Source organism: Spea bombifrons, chromosome 12 (genome assembly GCF_027358695.1).
Source record: "Spea bombifrons isolate aSpeBom1 chromosome 12, aSpeBom1.2.pri, whole genome shotgun sequence".
Lineage (NCBI taxonomy): Eukaryota > Metazoa > Chordata > Amphibia > Anura > Pelobatidae > Spea > Spea bombifrons.
The window spans coordinates 3,290,385-3,316,708 of NC_071098.1; the positions used below are offsets into that span (position 1 = coordinate 3,290,385).

The 26,324-nt window shown below is 45.5% G+C and overlaps 2 protein-coding genes across 6 annotated transcripts in view; one reads left to right on the top strand and one right to left on the bottom strand.

Annotated features, from left to right (window-relative positions):
- Positions 1–26,324, top strand: part of MTOR (mechanistic target of rapamycin kinase) — a 50,036-nt gene that overhangs the window by 8,711 nt on the left and 15,001 nt on the right. For 2 of the 5 annotated variants that reach the window (XM_053451810.1, XM_053451814.1), the window contains exons 14-37: positions 21–143; positions 277–360; positions 445–537; positions 691–825; positions 1,115–1,244; positions 1,324–1,574; positions 1,843–1,863; positions 2,367–2,393; positions 2,663–2,749; positions 3,493–3,660; positions 4,033–4,145; positions 4,483–4,645; positions 5,603–5,695; positions 6,159–6,305; positions 6,386–6,528; positions 6,618–6,780; positions 7,582–7,727; positions 15,233–15,308; positions 18,314–18,453; positions 24,075–24,175; positions 24,695–24,810; positions 24,922–24,999; positions 25,080–25,187; positions 26,047–26,172. In XM_053451810.1, the coding sequence (XP_053307785.1) occupies positions 21–143; positions 277–360; positions 445–537; positions 691–825; positions 1,115–1,244; positions 1,324–1,574; positions 1,843–1,863; positions 2,367–2,393; positions 2,663–2,749; positions 3,493–3,660; positions 4,033–4,145; positions 4,483–4,645; positions 5,603–5,695; positions 6,159–6,305; positions 6,386–6,528; positions 6,618–6,780; positions 7,582–7,727; positions 15,233–15,308; positions 18,314–18,453; positions 24,075–24,175; positions 24,695–24,810; positions 24,922–24,999; positions 25,080–25,187; positions 26,047–26,172 (2,832 nt within the window). The remainder of the gene's footprint in view (positions 1–20; positions 144–276; positions 361–444; positions 538–690; positions 826–1,114; positions 1,245–1,323; positions 1,575–1,842; positions 1,864–2,366; positions 2,394–2,662; positions 2,750–3,492; positions 3,661–4,032; positions 4,146–4,482; positions 4,646–5,602; positions 5,696–6,158; positions 6,306–6,385; positions 6,529–6,617; positions 6,781–7,581; positions 7,728–15,232; positions 15,309–18,313; positions 18,454–24,074; positions 24,176–24,694; positions 24,811–24,921; positions 25,000–25,079; positions 25,188–26,046; positions 26,173–26,324) is intronic. The other 3 variants (XM_053451811.1, XM_053451812.1, XM_053451813.1) reach the window with 3 other exon arrangements.
- ANGPTL7 (angiopoietin like 7) lies at positions 8,697–11,377 on the bottom strand. The gene is made up of 5 exons (XM_053451767.1): positions 11,005–11,377; positions 10,341–10,441; positions 10,057–10,251; positions 9,715–9,913; positions 8,697–9,504 (listed from the first exon to the last, which is right to left on the bottom strand). Exons 1-5 carry the CDS (start codon positions 11,375–11,377, stop codon positions 9,335–9,337), a joined length of 1,038 nt encoding a protein of 345 aa, XP_053307742.1. The 3' UTR covers positions 8,697–9,334.

Here is a 26,324-nt window from a genome sequence, read left to right on the forward strand (position 1 = left end):
ACAGTTTTCTCTTCCTGTAGATTTTGACCGAGCTGGAGCACAGCGGTGTTGGGAGGAACAAGGAGCAGAGCGCCCGAATGTTGGGACACCTCGTCTCCAACGCTCCACGGCTCATCCGCCCCTATATGGAACCGATTCTTAAGGTACCGTTTTGCATTTCTCATGTGTTGCTCACGGACACTCTGTGTAATATCTATCTATGATACATATATATATATATATATATATATATATCTCAAAACAAGTGTAACCCTGTGTTTATTTTTGAATCATCAGGCACTTATCTTAAAGTTGCGAGACCCGGATCCAAATCCTGGAGTAATAACAAATGTCCTTGCAACCATTGGAGAGCTGGCGCAGGTTAGGAGAGGTTTAACACTGGAAATATTTATTTTCGAGTTACTTTTTGTTTAGTTCTGTAAATGATTTGTTCTGCCCCTGCAGGTCAGCGGACTGGAGATGAGGAAGTGGATGGATGAACTGTTTCCTATAATTATGGACATGCTGCAGGACTCATCCCTACTCGCCAAGAGACAGGTCAGAGCCTACCTATAACAGATTGGTGTTTGTAGACATGAGTGTGTCCGTATCCCCCACACACACACATCTACATTCTATCTGTGTCTGTCATACAGCTTTGTGGCATATTGATGCTTAACACATTGGGTTATGTGGGAATGTTTTTCACAGGTCGCCCTATGGACCCTGGGCCAACTGGTCGCGAGCACGGGGTATGTGGTGGAACCATACAGAAAGTATCCGTCTCTGCTGGAGGTGCTGCTTAACTTCCTAAAGACTGAACAAAACCAGGGTATTCGGAGGGAGGTGAGCTGTTGGCCTTGTGAAGCATTTGAACAGGATTTCATTAAAGCAACGTGATGTCCTAATATTTAACTATTTGTGACAAGGATCGTGTGAAATTTTATTTGCCCGAAAATCCATAGGGTCTGCATGTATAAAATAACACATTCCCACACATAGGCTGTAAGCTGTACATCACTAAAGAGATGATTAGATCCAGACCATCAATTAACATCCAAAACCTGAATTTTTGTACAGCTGTTTCATAGAACTATCTTAAAATCAATACTGTGTGTGTGTGGTCTTCCCTTAGGCTATCCGTGTGCTTGGGCTTCTGGGAGCGCTTGATCCATATAAACACAAAGTTAACATAGGGATGATTGACCAGTCGCGAGATGCCTCTGCTCTTAGCATGTCTGAGTCCAAGGGCAGCCAGGATTCTGGTAAGAAACTCATCGGTGATATGAAAGAAGCTACTGCTAGTGTCTTATCTACTTCATCCCTTATTATTTTCCCCTGTAGCTGACTACAGCACCAGCGAAATGCTAGTAAACATGGGGAACCTGCCCTTGGATGAGTTTTACCCAGCCGTGTCAGTGGTCACACTCATGAGAATCCTTAGGGACCAGTCCTTGTCCAACCATCACACCATGGTGGTCCAAGCCATCACCTTCATCTTCAAGTCTCTAGGGCTCAAATGTGTGCAGTTTCTTCCGCAAGTGATGCCAACTTTTCTCAGTGTTATCCGTCTTTGTGACAACAACATCCGAGAGGTACGTGCTCCGGCCCAAAAGAACCATTTCAGTTGGATAAGAACTAACCTAATGTTTGAATGACTCAACATTACCATTCCGACTCCCAAGCCTTCCAGCGTCATTCTGTCCTACAGCCCACGAAAAGAGCTTGTTTGTCTAATCCACCACACACAAAGCATTCACTATATCTCGGAATTTATAGTCATGTTTTATGGGTATGAGACTCGACAAAGGTGTTAAAGCATCTCTTGTGTTAATATGTTATTGTTTGTTTTTTTCTCTGCAGTCACACCAGCCCTCTCCTCAAGTAAGTAATGCAGAGTCATCAGTCGAGTAGTTTTTGCGAACCTAAGAGCAAGGGCTTCATCCACTAAGCGCCACCTTATGGCATCTAATAAGCACTTTCTGCATAGTGCTCTTACCCATTAACATTTCATTACGAATAAAAACACTTTTGAGCCAAAAACGTTCAACCACTGGAAGGAACATTGCATTGTCTCCCATTGTAGCATAATGCAACATAATGGAAATACTCTTTTAATGTTACGGATGTGGCATCGTGACACCAGGGCAGTAAAAACATATATAGGTATCGTGTGCTTCGGGGACACTTGTGCATCATTGCGGTTCTTTTTGGCACCTGCTCTGACTCTCATGTCCAGAATCCACTTTTTTTTTGTATCAGCTGCAATTAAAAGATAAGAAACTTAGTGGGAAAAAAATCAGAAGAAACTTGTTATAGTTGCCTTACAACCCACTAATTGCTTCTTGGTTTGTGTTTTCTCTTTTCATGTTTTACCTTTGGGCCAGAAGAGGACAGGACTGATGTCCCCCCAGGTAGGTGACCTTCCAAAAGTCTTCCACATGATTTATTTTCTTAGAGGACTGAAAAGACAAAGTCATCTTAATGAAGTCCATATTAGTATTATTAGTTTTCTTTTATTCTTACAGTATTGAATTCTTTACTATACCAGTACTACTTATAATAAGCGTTACAAAGTTTCTTTAGCAACAGTTAGTTTCTCTTTAACTTGGATCGTATGTTTTGTGTTGGGATAAATACCCGATGGACATTGCCTAATGTATCCCCATCTTGTTGCCCACAGTTCATGTTCCAGCAGCTGGGGATGCTCGTCTCTTTCGTACGGAGCCACATCCGCCCCTACATGGAAGAAATCTTTGCTCTTATCAAAGTACGTCCAGGCTTTTCACTACACTCCAAGATGCTGCGGTTCTTAGTCTTGTTTAGCAAAAAAGAGGCTTTGTCCAGAGATATATCACAATTTTATTTGATTTACTTAACATTTTAACAGCTGGCTGCTTGGTTTTACAGCCAACACATTCATATCCTGCAAAGGTGATCTTATCTGGTCAGTGGTTTGTTGAGATTGGTTTTTCAAGGGATGATTTCCGAGGAAGATGCTCCGAAATCAAACCTACGGCCGAAGTCACTTAACAGATAGCGATAGCAATTTTCCTGACACGTTCATACTGATTTAAACCTGTGAAGGAGGTTATTCTGTGAGGGCTATAGGTGGGCTGAAGTGCGCCAGTCCACCATGTTTCGGGAAAAAAAATTGCGTATTAAATAATCACTTTCCGGAAGCATTTCATGTATTGGAAGAAGCTGTCCGTTGAGTATAATTTGCTAACAAACCCTGACCCTTGAACAGTGTGTGAGACGTAATCAATACAATCGATTACAGATAATTGCACATCGTCGTTTGGGAAAGTCTTTAGGTTTGAAGCTCTGGGAAGCATCGATCCTTTGTACATACGACCTCATTGTACAGCGCTGCGGAATCTGTAGGCGCTGTATTAAGAAAGTTAATAATGCGGACCCTCTGCCGTACTATCATCTGGTAAAAGTGGGCTGAATGTTTGTATGCGCCCAATTAGATTTGGTAACATTGGTATCTGCTTTTTTGGTAAACAGGATTATTGGACCATGAACAACCCCATTCAAAGCACCATCATTCTCCTCATCGAGCAGATTGTGTTGGCCCTCGGCGGAGAGTTCAAGCTGTATCTACCCCAGCTGATCCCCCATATGCTACGGGTGTTTATGCACGACAGCAGCTCGGGGCGCTCTGTGACTATAAAGGTAAGAAGACCAGACACACAAAAGCGTCTCTGTTTTAATATCTTGCTCTACTGGTCATCATATCGCTACATGCATCTAACAAGCTTCTCACGGACTTCTTCACCCATCGGGGGAAGCTTGGAGTCCAAACTACCCTAAATGATGAAGTATATTTGTGCCCTAAACTGGCAAATCACTAATCCACTCAATGTAATATGCGATTAAAATAACTTGCTCAACATCTAGGTGGGGGTAACAGCCTAATTATACAGCCGGGGTGGGTGGATTGAGCCCTTTTGAGGAAGGAATCGTAGATATGAGTTACTGTATGACTTTGAAATGTCTTCCCATTACTTGGATTATTAAATTACATATTTTGCTTTTTCTTTTCAGCTGTTGAATGCTATCCAAATGTTTGGAGCGAATTTGGATGATTACCTGCATCTTTTGTTACCACCGATTGTGAAGCTTTTTGATGCACCCGATTCTCCGATTCTAGCCCGAAAGTAAGGACATGCCGGCGAGAGGGGGAGGTGGGATGTCTGTTACCTGTACAACATCGTCATCTTCTGAAAAACAACCCTGTCCCTCAAACCCAAGGGATGGCAGTCTGTTTTAAAGAGACGCTGATCAGATAGAACTTCGTTGAACGTTGCGGTGAAAGTCTCATAGACTGCGGAACAGACAAATCTTTTTTAATTCCACTTTTCTTTTCCGAGCCAGTGACCGTTGCTACGTCTCTAACCAGTCAGCGGGATGCGGGCCAATATCTCACATTGTGTGTATGTTTAATTTCGTGTAGATCTTTTGTGCTTAACTTTATCTGTTTTTGGGTTTTTTTAGAGCGGCGTTAGAGACAGTGGACCGTCTTACCGAATCGCTCGATTTCACAGATTATGCCTCCCGTATTATCCACCCTATAGTGCGCGCCCTGGACGTCAGCCCGGAGCTGAGACAGACGGCCATGGACACGCTCTCCTCCCTAGTCTTCCAGCTGGGGAAGAAGGTAACATCCCTTTATCTCTGATCTGTACATAAAAAGATTCAAGGTCACCTTCAACCCGTTATGTGACTCCCTCATTCAAGAATTATGCCCAACAATACAGAGACGCACGAGAGCAAGTTATATCGTAGCTTTGCTTCGTTCTACTATGACATAGATCACCTTGTTGGTTTACAAAGGTCATGTGACACATTTTTTTCAAATCGATCCCAAACCAAATATCAAGGGTACCCTACATTTAATAACTTTAGTTTTTACACGTAGATGTCCCAGGGATATTACTACTTATTATTATTATACTTTATTTATAAAGCGCCGACAGATTCCGCAGCGCTGTACAAAGTAAATGTCTCTGGGGATTTCTGTGATCGCATTCTAAAAAACCAAGTATGTCATTGTGGGATATTAAAACACTTTGATAAGCGGAGATCTGTAGCGATTTTATTAGCGCGGTGCATCGATCGGTTTATCTGCCCTGTAATGTAACGCGGGTCTGTTGGCGTTAGAACCGGTGTCTGGAATTAGACATCTCCCCCACATTTTAAGAAAACCATCTCTTCTGACACCTCACTGTCCATCCAAATGGAGGAGACAGCTGTTCTTCTGTCCAAGAAGACGTATTTCCCAAAATAGATACAGTTCGTAAATATAGCTTTAATTTAATTTATTACACACCTTTTAGTACAGCTGACAGCTTGTAAAAGTGTTTTTTTTTTTTTTTTAAGAAAGCGTCAACACTTTCTTATTAACCACTTGTTGCCAGGTTTTCATGCCGATGGTGGGAAACCCGGTCAGAATCAATCTGCTTGTCTCACCGTCTTCAGCCAGTGGGCTTAGGGGGGGTTTGAGTTTGGAACCTGAAACATTCGCAAACTGACGTGTATAACGTGATATTCTGTATGATTTTCTGTTGAAACCACCTTAACCATGTTAACCATGTTCGCTTGCTTTTATGTACAGTACCAGATATTCATTCCAATGGTGAATAAAGTGTTGCTGAAGCACCGAATAATGCACCAGCGCTACGAGGTTCTGACCTGCAGGATCCTAAAGGTAGGGAAAGCTTGTGACGTATCCAGGAATCCTAATAATTAGATTGCTTATTGCTTAAAAAACGTAAAGTAAGCAATATATATATTAACCCCTTCATGGCAAAGCCTGTACATTTACGGTCTCACAATGCATTGTTTTTAACGGGTTTAGGGACAACCCACCATATGTGTATACCCTAGGAGCGGACCTCTCAGCTTTCTGTCAGGATCTGCATGTTTTTTTCCTCCTATCTAGTGATATCTGATTACTTTGAAAAGTTTTTGTAAAGGCTGGGGGGGTGGATAGGAGAGGAAATCTATTAGTTATGCAGGTTTTGCCATTGAAGGGGTCATAGGGGTCAAATGCAGAATTTATAGGTACTTTGTATAAAATAATTGGTGCTCAAAGCTGTGGAGGCAACATGATGACGCCGAATACTTGTTTCGGTGCAATTTTGGAAATGTATTCTATCCAAACGCTTTAGGGATACACGCTTGCCGACGAGGAGGAGGATCCGTTGATTTATCAGCATCGGGCGCAAAGAGGGAACCTGGGTGAGACGTTTGCCGCTGGGCCCTTAGACACCGGACCCATGAAGAAGCTCCACGTCAGCACCACCAACTTGCAGAAGGTACGAGGAGAAGTTTCACATTTTTGCTTGCCGGGGAAAACCTGTTTTATTCATTTCTAATGCGACTCTCTATCTCACAGGCTTGGGGAGCCGCACGGCGCGTCTCCAAGGACGACTGGTTGGAGTGGCTGAGGCGCCTGAGCGTGGAGCTCCTTAAAGATTCCTCTTCACCCGCCCTTCGTTCATGTTGGTCTTTGGCGCAGGCCTATAATCCTCTGGCCAGGTGACTTATTAACGCTGGACGTATACCAGCTTTGCCGGAAAGTGCTGCCGATTTGTCTGTTAATATTCTCGATGTCCTGGTTCCCGCAGAGATTTATTTAACGCGGCCTTCCTCTCCTGTTGGTCGGAGCTCAATGAAGATCAGCAGGACGAGCTGATTCGAAGCATTGAACTGGCTCTTACCGCGCAAGACATTGCCGAGGTCACGCAGACGCTGCTGAATCTGGCGGAGTTCATGGAGCACAGTGACAAGGTGCGCTTCGTGTGTCGCAGCCTATAACTTAGCCTCTCGACCCCATTACCTTTATGAAACTGTTATAAAGAAAGGGGTTCACTAAAGCAGATTCAGTCATTTAACTTTTCACAATCCCTGCGTAACACAGAGTCCATGGGGTCTATTCACTAAAGAGAGACTTTGCAGGAGGGTTATGGTGTAAACTCATTATTCATCATATATTATCTATATATCGTACAGGGCCAGCTAAGCTTTTCCTGCAGAAGAAGCTCATTGAGGCTGGCCCTTTATAATGCATAGTCAAGTTAAGGAGGGGAAACACAACCTCTATGAATCCGACAGGATTAAATGTATCTGCTGAGTGGTTATTAGTTGTAGTTTTTTAAACATAGTAGCTGAAGTTTGTTCGTTAGTCAACAGAATAATATACCAGGAGCGGCCATTCTGTGGCTGAGAGGACCTCTGTGGGTTTGTAAAATTATTTTATTTAACTCTTTAAAATAAAGTGGATCCATCAAAAACTTAATTAACGTGACTTTATTGCTGTATATCTTTATTGTTAAGCTGCCCAGCAGAATAAAGATATTCTTTTGTAATAGATTCTGGGGATATCGTTATGCAATTCATGTTAAAGGCAAGCAAATAATCCATCTTTTCTCCTGATTCCTGCACCAGTTAAAACTAAGCCGTGTGTTATTAAAAAGACATTTGTCAGCTGTGATGATGAATGTGTTTTTTTCAGATGATCACCAAGCTTTTCTCATTATGGCTTTTTTTTTTCCTGATTGACGGATTTCCCTTTTCTGTCTCTTTTTTTAGGGCCCTTTGCCACTGAGGGATGACAATGGCGTGGTACTTCTGGGAGAGAGAGCATCCAAATGTCGAGCCTACGCCAAAGCCCTCCACTATAAAGAACTGGAGTTTCAGAAAGGGGCAAACCCTGCCATTCTGGAGTCCCTCATCAGGTACATATAGAAGCATGCGGTTATATACGTAACTCAGAGGAAGCGCCTGCATTACGTGCCTCGGCCCGTGTGTGGTCTGTGACTTTTGACCCCTGACTTCTGTCACCTTCAGATTTGCCCTGCTAAGACGTTCACCATAAATTCCACACCTTCCCACTTTAGGCACCAGAGGGTTCTCAGCTGTCAGGGGCCACAATTCATGTCCCTGGAATCCTCACTTATTAACCTCTGCCCTTCTGGGGCCGCAGGAGAGTCAGGTCCACATACACTGCTGTGTTCTATAGTAATACATTTCCCCTACAGTATCACCATGGCCTTGTATACCTCCATGGGACATCTGACTCTCATTATTACCTCCCTTCTCACCCTGCCCTCCACATCTCCTTCTATCCTATTCTCTCCTTTCCTGCCCCTCTTCTTTTATTCTTTTCCTCTCGCCCCATCACTATATGGGGTAATGCACTTTATAAAGTGACCGTCACATTTCCAATTATGCCTGCTGATAATTCTTACACCAATATACATTGCATTATTTTATATTAAGTAATAATAGAAGGGTGATATTAAGTATTTCTTGCATCTCCTGTATGTGAGAGCTGTTGTCTTAGTGCTCCTTCATAGTATACCCTATTATATATGTGATAATAGCTTTATAGAAGACCTGTAAGCTATATCTCACGCTGAAGGCTCATGGGAAATGGAGGAATATTTGCAAAATACTTTGACTTTAAATCGCGTAAGAATTATAAACTATAAGCAGAACTAACTGAAACATAATAGCACAAGGTATAAACATAACGTGTAGTTACACAAATGAATGCAGAATTGTTTGCAGAATTCTAAATCTTTTTGCTGTAACTGGGACAATTCGATCGCTGGCGATTATCTGGAATTCTGCTCCTAAGTTGTTGACGTTTGTAGACTTTGAGTGATTTTTACCACCATGATTACAGATTTAGACAAACAAAATTATTATATTAAAAAAAAAAGGTTTATTTTTTAAATTTCCAGTTTTCTGAAGCAAATAAAAAATAGAATTTACAGTACCCTAAAGCAATCACATCCAGGGGAATATTTTCTGTACAAACTCTTTAAATGGCACGGCAGGCCCGTGGAATACTTTAGTTACCCTGCGGTCAGTGTTTCTGAACATACGCAGCTCTAAGTAACTGTCCCGGGAAACAATTTCCCTTCTTTTATATAAATAACTTTGTACGTTTTGGGGGGTCTGCAGCCCCGCTAACCGTGTTAGTTCAGTAATTAGTTCACTCGGACCTCGGCGTAGAGCAGTTAAGCTTTTGTGACTGTCATTAAGAGACGCTGGATCTAATGTCCAAAACCTTAATGCAGCACACGTGTAATATTATATAGTTATTGCAAGAGGGGAGGAGCGCGTCGAGCCGCCGGGCATCGAGTCCCTAATGAGTCCATCGCTGGACCAGCGTCCATTACTGATATCGCGGCTTCTCGGCATCAGGCTAGCTCATAAACATACACTGCGCAGGTGGGCTCTACGAGGGAGGAAGACGCGCCGGGGATGGGGGAAGGCGGCGCTGCTTGCGTTGAGGTCATTTGCTGCTTGACACATTAGACTCCGACGACGTCCCTCAGGGCTGGAAGTCCTGGGAACGGATCTTCATTTCCACCCTCTTCAAAGAGTAAGTAGACCCGTGCCACCCATACCAGCTAATGCCGTCCGAATGCTTGTTGTGGTCTCCGTTGCGGTAGAAGACGCCGTTGAGGTTGGAGTCGGTGCAGCAGTTGTACCAGTATCCCCCTGCAATGGAAGAAATTCGGTTATTCTATGGCTGACTGTGCCTCGTTCTCTGCCTTTGTATCCCCGTTCACTAAATACTTAATTAGATGTGTAGTGAAAGTTGCAGCGGCGATGTCATGCGATATTTGCCGGCGTTCACCTCCTAATTAACTCTTTGGTCGCACCCCACATGCTGAACATGCTTATGTTACCAGACCCCCTCGCTCTCACCTTTGCGGAGCCCAGCGCAGTCGTCCAGGCATTTGTCGTTGTCCTTGTCTTTGGTGCTGAACGCCGTGTTGTTGTGGTAGCGCAGGGAGTCGCGGCCGGCGTTGCCGCTGTAGTTGCCCAGGAAAAGTCGGAAGCTATTCTGTGCGTTACTGATAGAGAAGTCAGAGTATTCTGCATAGCGGACGCGTCCTTCCCAATCCTGCCGATGATGCAGTGAAATGCATGTTAACGACAATCTAAACACGTCATTTTCAAGATGTGCTCTGCTTTTTTTGTAAACCCCCAAAAACAACGATTTGATTTGCTCCTTAGCCCAAAATTGTAGAGTGAGCGCATGCTTACCTCCAACTCTATCCTCAGGATAGTTGGCCTCCTAGTTAGACGATATATGTGATCGTTTCCCAACCAGAAGTCTCCTCGAATGTTGCCGAACCCCTCGCGATATTGCTTCCAGTCCCTGTTAAAAGAGGTCAGCCCGACCTTCCGCCTCTGGATCAGCGTCCAGCCGCCTCCCTGCGTCTCCATGTCACAGTAGACCTAAGAGCGGACGAAAAGAGTCCAAGTGAGCAAACGTTACGTGGATCACGGAAGGCCAGCAAGAAGCCATCTGTTCCTTTATGTCTCACCTCAATCTCTGGGCTTCCCAAGAAATCATCCGCAGGTAACTTATAGACGCCGGATATCCGGTAGTTCTTCTGGTAGAGCGACGAGCAATCGTATACGGCATCTGTGAAAGACAGAGATTGATGTTTAACATCTGCTACAATGTTTCTGTTCCAGCTACGTCACAGCATTTACCCGGTGGCTTTCTGTAGGAGGACCTTACCAGTCCTTTAACGTTTTTATATCCATTAAAATCCATAGCAGAACATCAATGCCCCATCTCACACCTCCTATTTACTAATAGGCGTCCGTGAACCATCGCGCATGGCTACATCATCATCATGAGCCGCGATTAAACCGTCGTGTTTAGGGTCCCGCACACCTGCGTTTTGTGCGGCTGACCTGACGTCGGAGCTTTAAACGCTTGCCCCGAGGTAATAGCGTGATCCGAGCTTTCATTACAGCTGCTGACACTAATCCCATCAGTGGGAGGAACTCCTTTACATGCGCGGCGCTGTACTGCAGACACGACCCGTGGAAGTGTCTCAACTTCTCAGACAAGTCTCGGCTGGAAGGAGATGTGCACAGGGGGGCATCGCTCTAAGAAAACCCCCTTTAACTACATGTTACATGGCGTGTGGATTGTAATAAAACATTTTATAACGACGGCCGATGCGTTCCTCTTACCTGCGGAGGTTTGCGTCAAGGTTTGTGCAGCCTGGAGTTGCATGATATCCAGTTGGTTGTTCATCTCGGAATATTTCCCCTCGGCGTCGGTCACACGCGTCTCCATCTGCTTGTAGCTGCTCTCCAGCTTCATGACCTGCATGACCACGTTCACCCAGTCGCTCTCCTGCTTCTTGGCGAGCTCGGCGAGGAGGCTGGTGAGGTTGGCGATCTGCACCTTCAGGTCTTTGACTTCTTGGCAGCAGCCGGGCGCCTTCAACAGTCCGTTGGCGCCCAAGGCTTTCTTCTTTGGAGCCTTCTGCGACACGGCCGGGGAGGCGTGCAAAGAGAGGATAAAAAGGCTGGAAAAATAAAGAAAGCAGCTGAAATTCATCTTTGCTGGTCTTACGTGGGGCGCAGAAAACGTGCAGAGCGAGAAGAGGGCGCAGGTGGCGGGGTGCGGAGCCTTCGGTGGTAATTCAGGGTCGCAGCTTGTAGTTGAAGGCTCTCTGTGTATCAGAAGGTGACTTTTTTTTTTTGGTCTTCTCTGTTTGCCCCTACTCTGCGGTCTGTCGAATCCGACTTTTGCAGCATCTTAAATACCCCATGGAGCATCCCTTATTGCCCTCCCACCCGTCGCTCCTCCTCCCCACCAGGTGCCAGCCTGCTTGCTGGAAGCATCAAACTGGGGGTTGGGTCTTCACTCCCAGTAGTCTAATCATCCAGTAACGTACAGTCGGTGTTAACCCTTTGTTTAGGGCATGCAGGAATGTTAACCAGCTGTATAGAAGTTCTGGAATGCAAAAAGAAAAAAAAACCCTCCTCTCGTTCAGGTGACATAATCTATGACCCGCCGGTCGGGATTTCTGCAAAAGCTCTCACTCGCTCTACATCTGGAAGTCTTTTGACATTTGTCTTTGCTTACCGGACAAAAAAGTTTTTTTTTTTAAGTCGTGATTGGAGGCTGTTTTCTTTAGCAATGGGGTGGAAAAAAATTCAAATTGTGGGTAGTTTTGTGTATCCAGTGCTTCAACCCCCCCCCCCCCCGGCCAGGCACGATCCTCTGACGAAGCTGACCTAGTGTCGGGCAAATCAAGGGAAAGAGAGTCTAGCCGTAACGCCATCCAGATCTCACCTAGGGCCGAGGATAGATAAAGTCTGGAGGACTGGATCGCCGGCCTCCAAATTAGACTTTCTATCTTCTTCTGCTTTGGACTGGCCATCTGGCCACTGGTCGATACTTTGTATCACTACAAATACTAAGTTACTAAGTAGCGACCTGGGGTAATCTTCCTTTACTCTTTAGTTGACTTTAATTCAAAGTTGTTGTTTTTTTCTGTTTAGTTTATTTCATGATCGCTTTTACATCAGAAGCTATGCTATGGAATAAAAAAAAAAAATATCAAAAAAATATAGCGAGAATAGGCAAATTCTAAGCCATCTGGCTCAGTCGGCGTCTTTAGCGAGTGATACTGGCAAGGGTACCATAACAAGCCGACCTGGACACTCCACCCAACGGGAACACGAGTCCCCAGACACCGTCCCGATCCCCGACGCCAACAGAAAAACAGTCCCCTCATCTCGTAAGAATGTGAGCGCAGACACTCATGTACCCGCAGGAGGAGTGGGGAGGAGGCGAGTGGGTCCAGGATCAAGTGAAATTCAGAAGCTCCGGATTTGAGCTGGAACAAATGGTAGCAGCTAGCGCTTTGATTTCATTATTACTACTTTTTTGGGGTGTTTTTTTTGGAGGATTTGCGGTAATTTGTAACACCTGTCCCAAATCGGCCGGAAGGTGATATTTAACCGTTTTACCGCCGGAGCCAGCGAACAGTGGCTTTTTGGGGGCTTAGTAACATACACACAAAAAAAAAGTGCAACCTGGTGCTATAAAAATAAAGTATTTCTGGAAATGGCATAAATGAAGTCAATGCGCCCATTATGTAACGACCTTTTGTGCCCTCCGATGCTCACGCACCGCGTGGTGGCCGTACGTCTGAAGGTTTTATTTGTTTTTAGTGGGATGTTCCATACTGCGGTTCCAAAACAACGGTCGCGTTCTAGAAGTTCATTATTGTCTAAAGTTTATTTTTTTCCTTTCCATTGCGCAGTATTATTTTTTTATTTTTTTTTATAGAATGGTAAATGTTACCGTTGGGAAATATATATATTTTTTTTTACGTTTCCAGGAAAAAAAAAAACCCCACATGTAAATGGAGGGCATGTGCAGCTCCGTATTTCACGCGCCTCCATGCTGAATTTGCCGTGAAAAAAAAAAAACAACTATTTTTAAAAAATGAAATGGTAATACATCAAAGCGAAGCGTTACGCGGCTTTTAAAGAGACACTTAAATGGGAATGCGATGGTAAAAGTCAAATAGTAAAAAGAATACCGCCGAGAACATGTGCCAGCCCCCCATAAACGCCGGATCCACGTCTTTATCCAAACCAGTGCCTGGAAAGGAATCAAGCACGTGTCCGGCACCGGCGCTGCGACGTTAACCCTTAGAGATGCTTAAGAATGAAAGGTGATTTTTTTCATTAAAACCTTTACGATAGAGAAGTCGGAAATCTGAAATAGTGAATTCCCAATCGGAGTGTTGCTGACACCAAATAGGAGAATTTAGCTAGACTAGGCTACTTCCAAGGGCCTGGCCTCAGGCTTAAAGGGCCGTACGATGGTGAATAAAGCGTTAGATGCGTGGTAACAAAGTTACTTTGGGCTTTTTATTCCAGTGTTGGCATTTTGGGTCGAATATGTAAATTTGCTTCTAAAATGGAACTGGTCGGACAGAAGTTATTGGACATTTAAGTATTTAAGCCTTTTTTTATCATTGTGCCCCCTGTTGGTCTGAGGATGTAACTGATGTTGGATCAGCCCGAGATCTATCAGTAGTCCGGCACCCGAGAGCCCTGCGGTGATACAAGCAATGACAATGTGCCGATACGGTTACGTTGTATCCATTATATTTGGGGAGACCCGCATACTCCCCGTTTTAGCGGCAGCCGCTGCATCTCGTATCTTGCGCTATCTAATACTCGTGAGAAATGCGTGAACTTCCCAGTAAAGCGCTCACTGAAGCTCGTCATGTGAGTTTATGTAACGTTTGCATGTGGAGGAGATTAGAAGGTGCTGGAATGGGGCAACGGGGACTAGTTTGATGCTTTCATGTTTGCTTTGAGGTTTGCCGGGGGTGGGGGGGTCTCCTAACCCCCCCGCCCATTCAGCTGCTATCACACAGACCTCCTATTGTACTCCGACCAGCGCTCCATTAATATCGGCGAGCAGGACCGCGTGTGTTAACGCTGGCGGGATACGACCCGCTGCAGAGCGTCTGGCCTGCAGATGTGCGACGAGCTGTCAGCCCGGCTCTCGGGATAAGGAAACGTTCTATTTGACTTTGGCTGCCCTACTACCGCGGCGTAAATAAACAGAAGCCGAGACTCCGCAGCCTCTGTCACTCAAGTGTCAAACCGGAGTCACGGCTCGCAAAGAGACCGCTCATCACGGCTGGACCGCAGCAGACACGGTCCAGAATCAGAGCCGGCAGAAGCGGCGCGCCGTTGTTCCTTCTGCCGACTCGTTTAGGACCAGAACTGCTCCGGTTTGGCCTCGGTCAATGCGGCCCGTACGGCCTTGAGCGACACATGGACTGCATTACGTGACAGCCAGCAGTCTAAATGCTTTACATAGAAGTACGGCTCTTAGGGAAAGGATCCGGATGTGGGGCCGCTGTCCAAATAATTAGAATCCCAGCTTAGAGCCTTCGTTCCAAGGCTGGTGCTCTCACCGTCATTTCGATATATATCGCATACACACACTGACACACACTCACACACACACACACACTCACACATACGCACACACTCACACTCACACACAGACACACACAGCTGCAGAGAAAACCGGGTCTTTAGACAAAACCTTTTATTAGACCAACATAGAAAGAAATGTAAAGTCACGTGATCTTTTAGGACCTCAGAGGTCTCTTCTTCGGATCCTGTCGATGAGCAGTTAAATTATATTGTGTATTGCCTAACATATATGTTCATTGTACCGCCTATAGCAGAGTGTATCAGCGCTTTGTTTATATGAAACACAATAATACTGAATTTCTTCCTTTTTTCTCTTGATTTTTTTTTTTGCCCCTCCGGGGTAGGTATGCGCTTTTATAAAAATTCTTCGCTAATAAGAAAAAAAAATTCCCCCCCATCGTAACTCTCGTGTTTTTTTTTTTTGCCTCCTCAGCATTAACAATAAGCTGCAGCAGCCCGAAGCGGCGTCTGGCGTCCTGGAATTCGCCATGAAGCATTACGGGGAACTGGTATGTGCGTTTTCCTGCTAAGATTCAGAGGGATTTAGTAAAATAACTATAGCCGTGCTGATTGGTTACGTCATAGGACGTGTTAAAGAGACGTTAATCCAGCATCTGAACGCTAATATTAGTTTAGTATAAGGTGTGAATTACGCCGCGCATGCACAACCCCCACTTGTTTAATTTAAAGCTGATGCGTGACCCCCCCCAAAACTCCACATTTTAAAATTGTGTACAATAAATAAACCCGTGCAATGACATTTAATGATTAAAATAAACAATATATATTTGAGTCCCACTTTGTGGGTATACATGGGAGCGGACACCTTCCCGTTCTCAGGATCTGCATGATTATTCCTCCCCGTTACAGGAACACCCCTATTCTCATGTTTAATGTATATTAGAGTATGTTTTGTATATACTCCGGTGTAACTCCTCCCCCTGTTGCCTCTACTGAAAGCAGGCAGCATACCGCAGTATGCTTCTCGCACATGCTCAGTAGAACTCCCGTTGTAATCAGTGGGAGCTGAGTTCCCATTGGAATCAATGGGAGCAGCAGCAGCCAATCACATGTATGTTATCTGAACACTGATGTTTTGCTAGCATGCATGCGATTGGCTGCCAGAAGAGGACTTAAATGGGACAGACGGCTCTAACTCTAATAATTAAATGATGCTTAAAAATGTTCTCCAATATGCATTAATAAATAAAAAGTACGATTTCCGGGACTGAAAGTTACTCTCACCCCTGCTGTATGGTTGCTGGTCGGTGCTGATTGGTTCGAGCGACCATTGTATAGGTTAGCGGGAGGGAAAGGGGGGAGACGTCCGGGGTAATGCGGGCCCTGGGGCTGCGTTCACTTGTTTAATGTTTATTTAAATTGCCCACATTTCTGATGGACAATCGGAGGTATTAGAATTAAACGTTAGCGGCGGCGGCCGTTTCCGCTCTAAAGGTAACGTTTTGCGGGCTTTAAAGTCCCTTTAAATAATGCGTGCCTCTTACCGGAAGCCTCAGCGGACGAGAGATAAGTGGGAACTCACAAAGGCCGCTGTGTTCTCCGGCAGAAAGGTAACAGCAGTAATTACTTCCTGCGGCCTCATCATTACATCATCGAATGCCCCGGCTCCCGGAGAATAACATCATTGTGCAGCGGGCCTCCCGGAGGGCCGGCTTTTGCCCCGCTGCCGTTTCTTTGAAGCTCCCTCGGCTGGAGGTCTGGATGATTCTGTTGATTTGGGATATCCCAGGAGTCGCCAGAAACTGCAAATATGTAACAGCACAAAAACTTAAAAGCATAAAACATTCAGATTCCGGCGTTGCTACAGAGAGTCCGACTAGGTTATTAAGACGGAGCTATTCTGTTTCCCCCCCACAGGCAGTATGATAACCAGTCAGAGTTTGTCTAGCAGATTGGGCTCAGATAGCGAGAACTCCTGGCTTTGAATATTTCTATCATGCTTCTTCTGAGGTGTAGATAGCGAGGTTTGAACTTGTTACTTTGTATCATGTGCAATAAAACAGAAGCCTTGTGGGTTTTTCTCCTAAACCACAGTATTTCAGGCAGGATTTTGAGCATTACCCCAAAGCCGTGTGTTTAATACCTTTATGCCTGTAAACCTTTGGAAAAGAATGACTTTTTCACTGCGAACATTCATGTTTCTGTACGTTGCTCAAAACCACAGATTTAACTTAAATCGTGTTAAACTTTCCTCTGGCGAGGATTCCGAGGAAGCGCCGTCAGTGCGTATGTTTTCCAAAGCAAACGTTTTATGATAAAGTCTGGCGTTAGGCACATATATCATCCGCCCGGGACCCCACGCGGTGTGTGCTATCATGCAAATGGTATTCTTAAACCGAATATACAATAATTATAATAAAAACAAACCCCCCCCATGCCTCCTGATACACGTTTTTATTATGGGTCCCAGTGCAAGCATTTAAGGAGAAGGGGGATTAAAGAAATGACTAATTCACCTCTTTCACATGTTCTGATTATTACATCAATTATTAACATATATAAATTATTATTGATTTGTTCAGAAACTCTGTGTTTTATGTATTGTTAAAACTGAAACTGTTCTGGTCCATTATTTCTTCTATATTATATAGAAGAATGTAGACTATATATATATAAACTACCATAAAAAAGTTTGGGGTCACTGAGTTGTTTTCATTGAAAACAAGGACATTTCTGGCAAAAGGGTTTTCTAACCATCAATTAGCCTTTTAAACTTAAACTTGGATCAGCGAACACAACGTGCCATTGGAACATGGGAGTGATAAAGGGCCATTGGAGCACAGGAGTGATGGGAGTGATAAAGGGCCGTTGGAACACAGGAGTGATGGGAGTGATAAAGGGCCGTTGGAACACAGGAGTGATGGGAGTGATAAAGGGCCATTGGAGCACAGGAGTGATGGGAGTGATAAAGGGCCATTGGAGCACAGGAGTGATAAAGGTCCATTGGAGCACAGGAGTGATGGGAGTGATAAAGGGCCGTTGGAAAGCAGGAGTGATGGGAGTGATAAAGGGCCGTTGGAACACAGGAGTGATGGGAGTGATAAAGGGCCGTTGGAACACAGGAGTGATGGGAGTGATAAAGGGCCGTTGGAACCCAGGAGTGATGGGAGTGATAAAGGGCCATTGGAACACAGGAGTGATGGGAGTGATAAAGGGCCATTGGAACGCAAGAGTGATGGGAGTGATAAAGGGCCATTGGAACGCAGGAGTGATGGGAGTGATAAAGGGCCATTAAGAGATTCCATTAAAAATCAGCCGTTTCCAGCTACAATAGTCATTTACAAAATTTTTCTGGCAAAAACAAGAAAAGTGACCCCAAACTTTTTTTTGAACAGCAGAGTAGGCAGCATATTTTCAGTATATAGATATTCTCAAATTATTACTCTTTAAAGGGTTAAATAACCTCCTTTTTAATCTTGATTTTTATTAATTTTTCAAAACAAAAATCCAAGATTTTATCCATCGTTCCTTAAAGACTCCCTCTGCGTTGCAGGAGATACAAGCCACTTGGTACGAGAAGCTGCATGAATGGGAGGACGCTTTGGTCGCGTACGAGAAGAAGCTGGAAGTGAACAAGGACGACGCGGAGCTGATTCTGGGGCGCATGCGCTGCCTGGAAGCACTCGGTGAATGGTGAGCTCATCATTCATCTTTCACACGCAGTTTGTTGAGCCGACATCCACGCACAGTTGTTGTGAGAGGTGTCGAGCCGTGAAGATGGAGTGTTATATAGAGGGGGCGGCCGCCGGAGAGATCATTCTGATTGTAGATTAATGGGTGACGTGCTGCACATAGTGCCATTAATAGACTTACTGTATACAGCAATAACCCCCAGTGCTACAGTAATATAACCCCCAGCACTGTATACAGTAATATACCCCCCCAGCACTGTATACAGTAATATAACCCCCAGCGCTGTATACAGTAATATAACCCCCAGCACTGTATACAGTAATATACCCCCCCAGCACTGTATACAGTAATGTAACCCCCAGCGCTGTATACAGTAATATAACCCCCAGCACTGTATACAGTAATATAACCCCCAGCGCTGTATACAGTAATATAACCCCCAGCGCTGTATACAGTAATATAACCCCCAGCACTGTATACAGTAATATAACCCCCAGCACTGTATACAGTAATATAACCCCCAGCACTGTATACAGTAATATAACCCCCCAGCGCTGTATACAGTAATATAACCCCCAGCGATGTATACAGTAATATAACCCCCAGCGCTGTATACAGTAATATAACCCCCAGTGCTGTATACAGTAATATAACCCCCAGCGCTGTATACAGTAATATAACCCCCAGCGCTGTATACAGTAATATAACCCCCAGCGATGTATACAGTGATATAAACCCCCTTTATCTGCAGACCTGGAGCCGCCGTTGCTGTCAGTCATGTGATATTTTGGGTGACTTTCCCGGCTCAAACACCACACTGAGCTGATGCTTTATGGCGATGCTAATGAAATTTGTTCCTCCATTGACTTTCATTAGTCAGAGAGTCTGACTGGGTGATTAAGACTGAGCCATTCTTTGGTTTGCAACACACAGTATGATAAGGAGTCGGGGTGTTTGTCTAGTAGATTGGGGCTCAGATAACATATGATATGCAGCTGCCTGAAAGCATTATATTGTGCAAATATCTGATACTAGTAGTAAAACAATGGTAGGAGTTAATACCTCATACAATATTAAACGATAAGGCAATGGTGTAAATACAGCCGGTTATTACCATTGCCGGGGTTTGTGAGATATCACAAGGTTCTACGAGAAGAAATACAAGGTTGGAACCGAGTCAAACCGCCCGGCATCCAGAACGGAGCAAAGGATTTTAAAGGCTGTTAAAGAGAGAAATTCCTGAAAACATCAGGAACTCTGTAGCTCTGATCAGACTCCCTGCTGTGGCAAACGGGGTTATCTATTCACTAAAATCACAAGGGCTACCGATACGGGGCCGGCTAATGAAGACAGACAAGGAGAAGTGCTTTGAGATGCAACGAGGAAACGACAAATTATCCGAGCCAAAGGTCGAGACCGACTTATCTCGAGAACGCTAAATAATAACAGGTGCTGCTCTGCCCTTTGAGGTTTAGACCTGCGGAATTCTCTCCGTGTGATTCGTTCCATCCATGGAACATTAATGGTTACCGACGCCTCCTGCGTGTAACACGTGTGTCCGCTGGGCCAGTGCTGCTTAAAGCTCTGCTGGTAGCCAACAGGACTCCACATGGGGCATCTCCCGTGTTTGTCATGGATTCCTGCCAACTAGAATTTATACGACGGAAGTCATACCCCGGTAACTATGTAACCGGCTTCTATAGAATGCTTTTGGTCGTGTTAACGGTAAACGCCGCAGAGTCATTCTGATTAATAGCTTATAGGAACACACGGCGGTAGCTCAATGATCACCGGATATAAGTGCGGACCCCTCCAAGAGGGCAGTTGGGGGAATAATGTATATGTATTTGGAGGTTCATTGAAGTTGGGGTCTCGTTTCTAAGGAGCGCCTGAGCCTTTAAAATTCCTTAGTGGGGACGTAAGAAATCATTTCGTTCCAATGTGCTAGTGATTTGCTTTCCACGCGTTTGCCTTTTTACTTCACAAGTAGGCAATTTTACAGCCGAGCGAGTGACGTAAGATTGAAGATTTTATTGAAAGCCGAGTCGAAGCACAAAATTAGTTCAATTACCCAAGTCTTCCGCACCGAAGGAGCAATAAACCTCGTATTTCACGCCCTTTCGGGGTGTAAATAGAACACATCAATTGTATCACAGGCCGTGTGTCTGAAACCAACTTAAACTCCTTTGGCCAAAATGCCCCATTTCTTTACATTTTCTGAATTGGCATGTCCCGTTCTATCCGTCAAACATGCGCATGAGGCACAAACCCCGGCTAATTGGCACGTGCCGAGCTTTTATACGGCAGTCAGAGAACACAGAACTCTTGCGTTATTGTAAAGAATGTTGGCCGGATTGAACAGAACGCGCTGTAACCGAGGCTGTTCCCTGGCCCGTTATGGTCAGGGCTTGTTCTGTTCCTTTCCCCGGTTCCCGTGTATCCGTTTTATTTATTGTTCCTATAGTTATGAGGCTTTCTTGGAAGCCCGGTGTCCCGCCCGTCGGAGCGCGTCTTAAAAACGTTTGACTTTATATTGCGAAAGCCTTATTTGTAGCTGGCGCGAGGGTCTTCTCTGTCCGTGGCCATCCCTGGCGTGACCCAGGAGCTGGTCCATGAGCCGGCTGCTAAAAGATATCGTAATCTGTGGTTCAGCAGCCAGTCGAGAAGACGCCAGCTTCTCACCCCTCTTCTAAAAGGTCTCCTTATTGTCCTTCACCGACCTCTCCTTTGGGTCCTCGAGCGGTGTGAGAACGTCTGTGTGTGGCCTTCACAGTTCATTGACAGAGCTGTGAACACAAACACGTTACGAGCCTGGTATGCGGGTGCGTTCTAGCCCGTCCTTCGCCCCGGCTCAGAGAATGCTGTGCTAATTCTCACCACGTGTCACCTAGGCAGGCGCACGGATACAAGAAGCAGTTCCTCGCTGAGCTCTGATTCAATACGGCCTTTCATTTATATATCTTTTTCCCCATTGTTATTTATTAACGAGTGATTGACAAATGGTGGCACCTCCTTCAAGCAACCTAAGGTTTCGCACCCGTGATGACCATAGTTATCACAGCGACATCCATGATGACCTCCATGAAGCTCCTGGGCTTACACAGTATGGTTCCTCTCCTCGCCCCTCTAAATTGGGAGACATTTACAGCCCTGCGGTTGACTCGGCATAAACTTAAACCAAATTCAGGCAGCTATTAAACAATTCAGCACAGAGCTTCCGGCAGGACCACGAGAGGAGAGCGAGACCTGCCATCGGCCTTCGCCTTTTACCCTTCTTTCTACCGTTCTTGATGTTGAGACGCCACCTCCCTCACCCCCCTTGTCCACCTCCCTCACCAGCTTGTCCACCTCCCTCACCCCCTTGTCCACCTCCCTCACCACCTTGTCCACCTCCCTCACCACCTTGTCCATCTCCCTCACCACCTTGTCCACCTCCCTCACCGCCTTGTCCATCTCCCTCAACTAAATAAAATGAAATTTAAAGAGAAAAGAAAATTCTCCGTATCCTGAAATTTTTCACCATTCTCCCGTCTCTGATCTTAAATTTCAGTAGAAACGTTCTGCCCCCCCCCATTTATTCACAAATCGTTCATTCAAAACTCATATTTAAATCAAAGAAAAGTCTGCTTTATTATCTTCCCGCGCGTTACGTACTGACTTCATCGGTTTAGCAAACTTTGAGCAAAACCAAAATTCTGTTTTTCTTTTATTCCCTTGAAGCCGATTACAGGGTGGATTCGGGAGGCGCTTTTTACGGGGTCTTACCGCAAGTAGTTTCATAATCATAGGACTGTGACATAAGTCTACCTCGTAAACATAATATATTATCGCTTGCAGCTCCGATGGGGCTCGAGGTCTAGACTGAAGACATAAATATCCAGCCCGCCGGTCTTCATGTCCGAGAAAAAACAAATGCTGACATTTATATAACAGAGCGGGGCATTTAGAAGAAGAATAATGGGGTTTATTTACCCCGTTTAGGGCTGTAGAACCCTGCGATCCCCTCATACCCAGCAAACATTCTGACCTCCTAGAAAAGAGGGGCATCAGGGGAGGAGAGAGGGGCATCGGGGGAGGAGAGAGGGGCATCGGGGGAGGAAAGAGGGGCACCTGGGCATAATAGAGGGGCACAGAGGAGGTAAGAGGGGGTATCGGGATAAAAGAGGGGTATCCGGGAAGGACTGTCCCTCCTAAACAGGGGTTTTTCGGAGGGATGTTTCAGAGACTTCTTCAATTACTATTTAACGTCACAAATGTATTTGGTTTAATAGAAATCATACATTTTTTGTTTATTTTTCCTATTTTTGTCCTTATGCGTAGGAGAAGATTGCAGCCTCACACTTAAGACACTTAGGAGCAGACGTTTAATTCGGTGGCCGTTACGGCTGACGTCTTTTTGCAGGCATATTTTTCATTCTTTGTAACCATTAAGTCATTCATAAAAACCAGCAGCGCAAATACACAAAATGAAAAGAGGACAAACCCTGCCTTTTAGCCGTTTAGCAAATCTTCCCCTCCAGCCCAAACAAGTTTGAGACCCTTTTTTTTTTTTTCGATCGTCCGCTTCGTAATTGTGACGAGAGAGGAAGCGTAAGTGTTATGGGATACGGGAAAATATTTGTCGCGTAGCGTAAGCCGGAATGTTGACTTCAGATCTAACGCAACACTTATTGTTAATGGCATCGCCATGGCGATCTACCGTGCAGACTCCGAAGGCAGTCAATTAAAACCGGAGAGCACATTTTTCTGGCAATTATAAAAACAGCCAAGAAAAATATTTAGAAATTGGAGGAAGAGAAAAAAAAAGAATGTGCAGGTTTTGGGTTTTTTTTTTTTCTTTTCAATAGAAGCAGCGAAAAAGATCAGAATAAGGTTCTCTTTCTTTGCGAGCCAAAGTTACAAAACAAATTTCACGGCACGGCGATGTTTTAAAAAGCTGCCTTTGTTTTGGATCGGGGTGGAAATAAAGGAATTTAGCCGCGTCTTGGAGGGCGAGAGGGAACGTCTCTGCTGCCGAAAATCCGAAACAGGTGTTGCTGTGTGGACTGTGCGATTTGGGGAGGCTTGGTGTGCCTCTGCGCGGAGGATAGCGTGTGTTTGCACGGCGAGATCATACGTCGCGTGTTTGGTTAACTGTTACATGACCTCCAGGTCGTCTGCCTCGTGCCCTTTAATTCCCCCGTCTTTGATTGCCCCGGCGATTGTCGGCGCGCTCTGGTTAGTTGGGTCTGTGGAAATGCAGCTTCACAATGTTCCAGTATTATGGGGGGGAAAAAACCATTTCTGATTGAAAACTGGTACTCCTATCACCATAGCAACGGCAAAAATGGTCCAACCAGCAGAAACATTTCATTGGTCTTTGCTGAGATTTTAAACGGATTCTTTATGTATGTGTGCTCGGTGCTGTGCTTTTCTGTGGCCGAATGGACTCTGTGCTGTGTGTTTTTGTGGGTGTACTCGGTGCTGTGTGTTTTTGTGGGTGTACTCGGTGCTGTGTGTTTTTGTGGGTGTACTCGGTGCTGTGTGTTGCTGGTCGGTATATTCAGTGCCCTGTGCTCGTGACGAATCAAGGAGAACAAAAAAAAACATCTCACCCCTTGCCTTGTGTGTCTGGTGTTTAGGGGGCAGCTTCATCAACAGTGCTGCGAAAACTGGACCAATGTGAACGAAGAGGCCCAAGCCAAAATGGCGCGCATGGCAGCGGCAGCCGCATGGGGCTTAGGTAAGGCTTCACACGAAGGGTTAATCAGTGGAGACCCCTAATAAAACATGTGGTTTTATCTTCTGAAGTCAACAAGAATTATTTAATCCGTGTTCCATTTGCTACTGTCGCCTTAACAGAACTGTCCACCCAACAACTTCTTACCCTGCTGCCCACCCAACAACTTCTTACCCTGTTGCCCACCCAACAACTTCTTACCCTGCTGCCCACCCAATAATTTCTTACCCTGCTTCTTCCCCCATAAAACCCGCCGCTGCGTTCGGTTCACTCTCTCGGTACGGCGCATGATTAACACGTAAGATCTCCCTGCAGTAACTTTGTATCAAATCATTATAACAAAGTCAGCCAACCGCCCCAGGCTCCTGGCCTGAATCCTCTCTAAATTGGCCTGAAAGAACCTCAAAGCCATGGAAGATAAATCAGAGTGGTTTATGTTCCCGTGGCGAGGATGCAGGGAATGGGCCGGGGGAATCTCGGGACGTGGGATTTACCGTTTCGGCGGTTTCTTCTATCTTTTAGAGCAGTGGGACAGTATGGAAGAGTACACCTGCCTCATCCCGCGGGACACACACGATGGAGCGTTTTACCGAGCTGTACTCGCGCTCCATCAGGACCTCTTCTCACTGGCCCAACAGGTAAGTTGTTTTTTTCTGTATACCTATCGCAAGATTTTAAACGTTAATGCCGGTTTTGACCCAGTGTCACCCGGCTCTTACATCTCCCGTTTATTTTTTCTCCTTTTGCAGTGCATTGATAAAGCCAGAGACATGCTGGACGCCGAACTCACCGCAATGGCTGGAGAAAGCTACAGCCGTGCCTATGGGGTAGGTGTCCACCGCATCCGATCTGTCACTGCACCGAATGTCGTCGGGTCGACGCAATTCATTCTGTTTGCGTTCTGTAGGCTATGGTCACCTGTCAGATGCTGTCTGAGCTGGAGGAAGTGATCCAGTACAAACTGGTTCCAGAACGTCGCGAGATAATCCGCCAGACCTGGTGGGACAGACTCCAGGTAAGTAAGAGGGCGGAGGAGGCGCGCCGCCTAATAAGACGCAAGGATGGAAAGGCTTGGTCAGGTTCTTCAGCGACGCACTTGTGCCATGTGAGGTTTGGGTACAGGGTGTAAGAGAACAGAGCTCCAAGCTTCTATTCATATCCCTGTTTACAAGCCGTTGTAGAACATTCTCCCAGCCACATTCTAGTGTCTGGATAAATGTTTATTAGGTGCGGGGGAGCAGGGGGTAGAGACCCCAGGTATTTCTCACCTTCAGCAGCCAAAGACATCCGTCCCGGGCTCGTTCTTCTGGCTCAGAAGCTGCCCGCTGGCATACGGTCGCACCCAGGACACATGCAGGCAGACGCAGGCACGTGGTGACACACGCTCCGTGCAGACAATTTGTCCCGGCCAAAGGCTGAGATCCGGGCCAGCCGGCCTTGGATATTAACATCTGGGAAATGCAGAAGCCTCGGAGAGAGAGGAAAAACAGTTCCCGTTGTTTGTCTGCGCCTCGGGCCATGCTATGTCCACGGCTGTGTGCGTCTGGACAGGGTATTATTAGAATTTCCCTACGAGGTGCCAACATATTCCTCGGAACCGCTCAGTACACATAACGTGCCACGCATGCCTTTGTAATATGTAAATATATATATACAGACTTAACACTTCTCTGACAGGGGTCAGAAGAGTTCGTCCACAGACACTTTGAATTATTTTGCTGACCGCTGGTTTATTAGTCACACCAATCAAAAAAACCCACATTCATTATGAACTTCAGCTCCGGGGTAAATACCCGGGTAAGGGGCAGAACCGCGTCAGCGTCTTACCCCTTTGCGGCCAGCTTTGTGTTATAAGCGAGGGCTTTCTCCTGTAGGGCTGCCAACGCATTGTTGAGGACTGGCAGAAGATCCTGATGGTGCAGTCCCTCGTGATCGGCCCCCACGAAGACATGAGGACGTGGCTGAAATACGCCAGTCTGTGCAGCAAGAGCGGCCGTTTGGTGAGTGTTACCGTCGCTAGTTGTTTGTTTTTGGATGCCTCCTCCAAAATTTGCTTTATGGCAGTCCTTTATTAGTCCTCTGGCCACAGAACACCATTTATATAGACATATTGATCAATTAAGATGATAAGTGATAAGTTTTTGTTGATTAA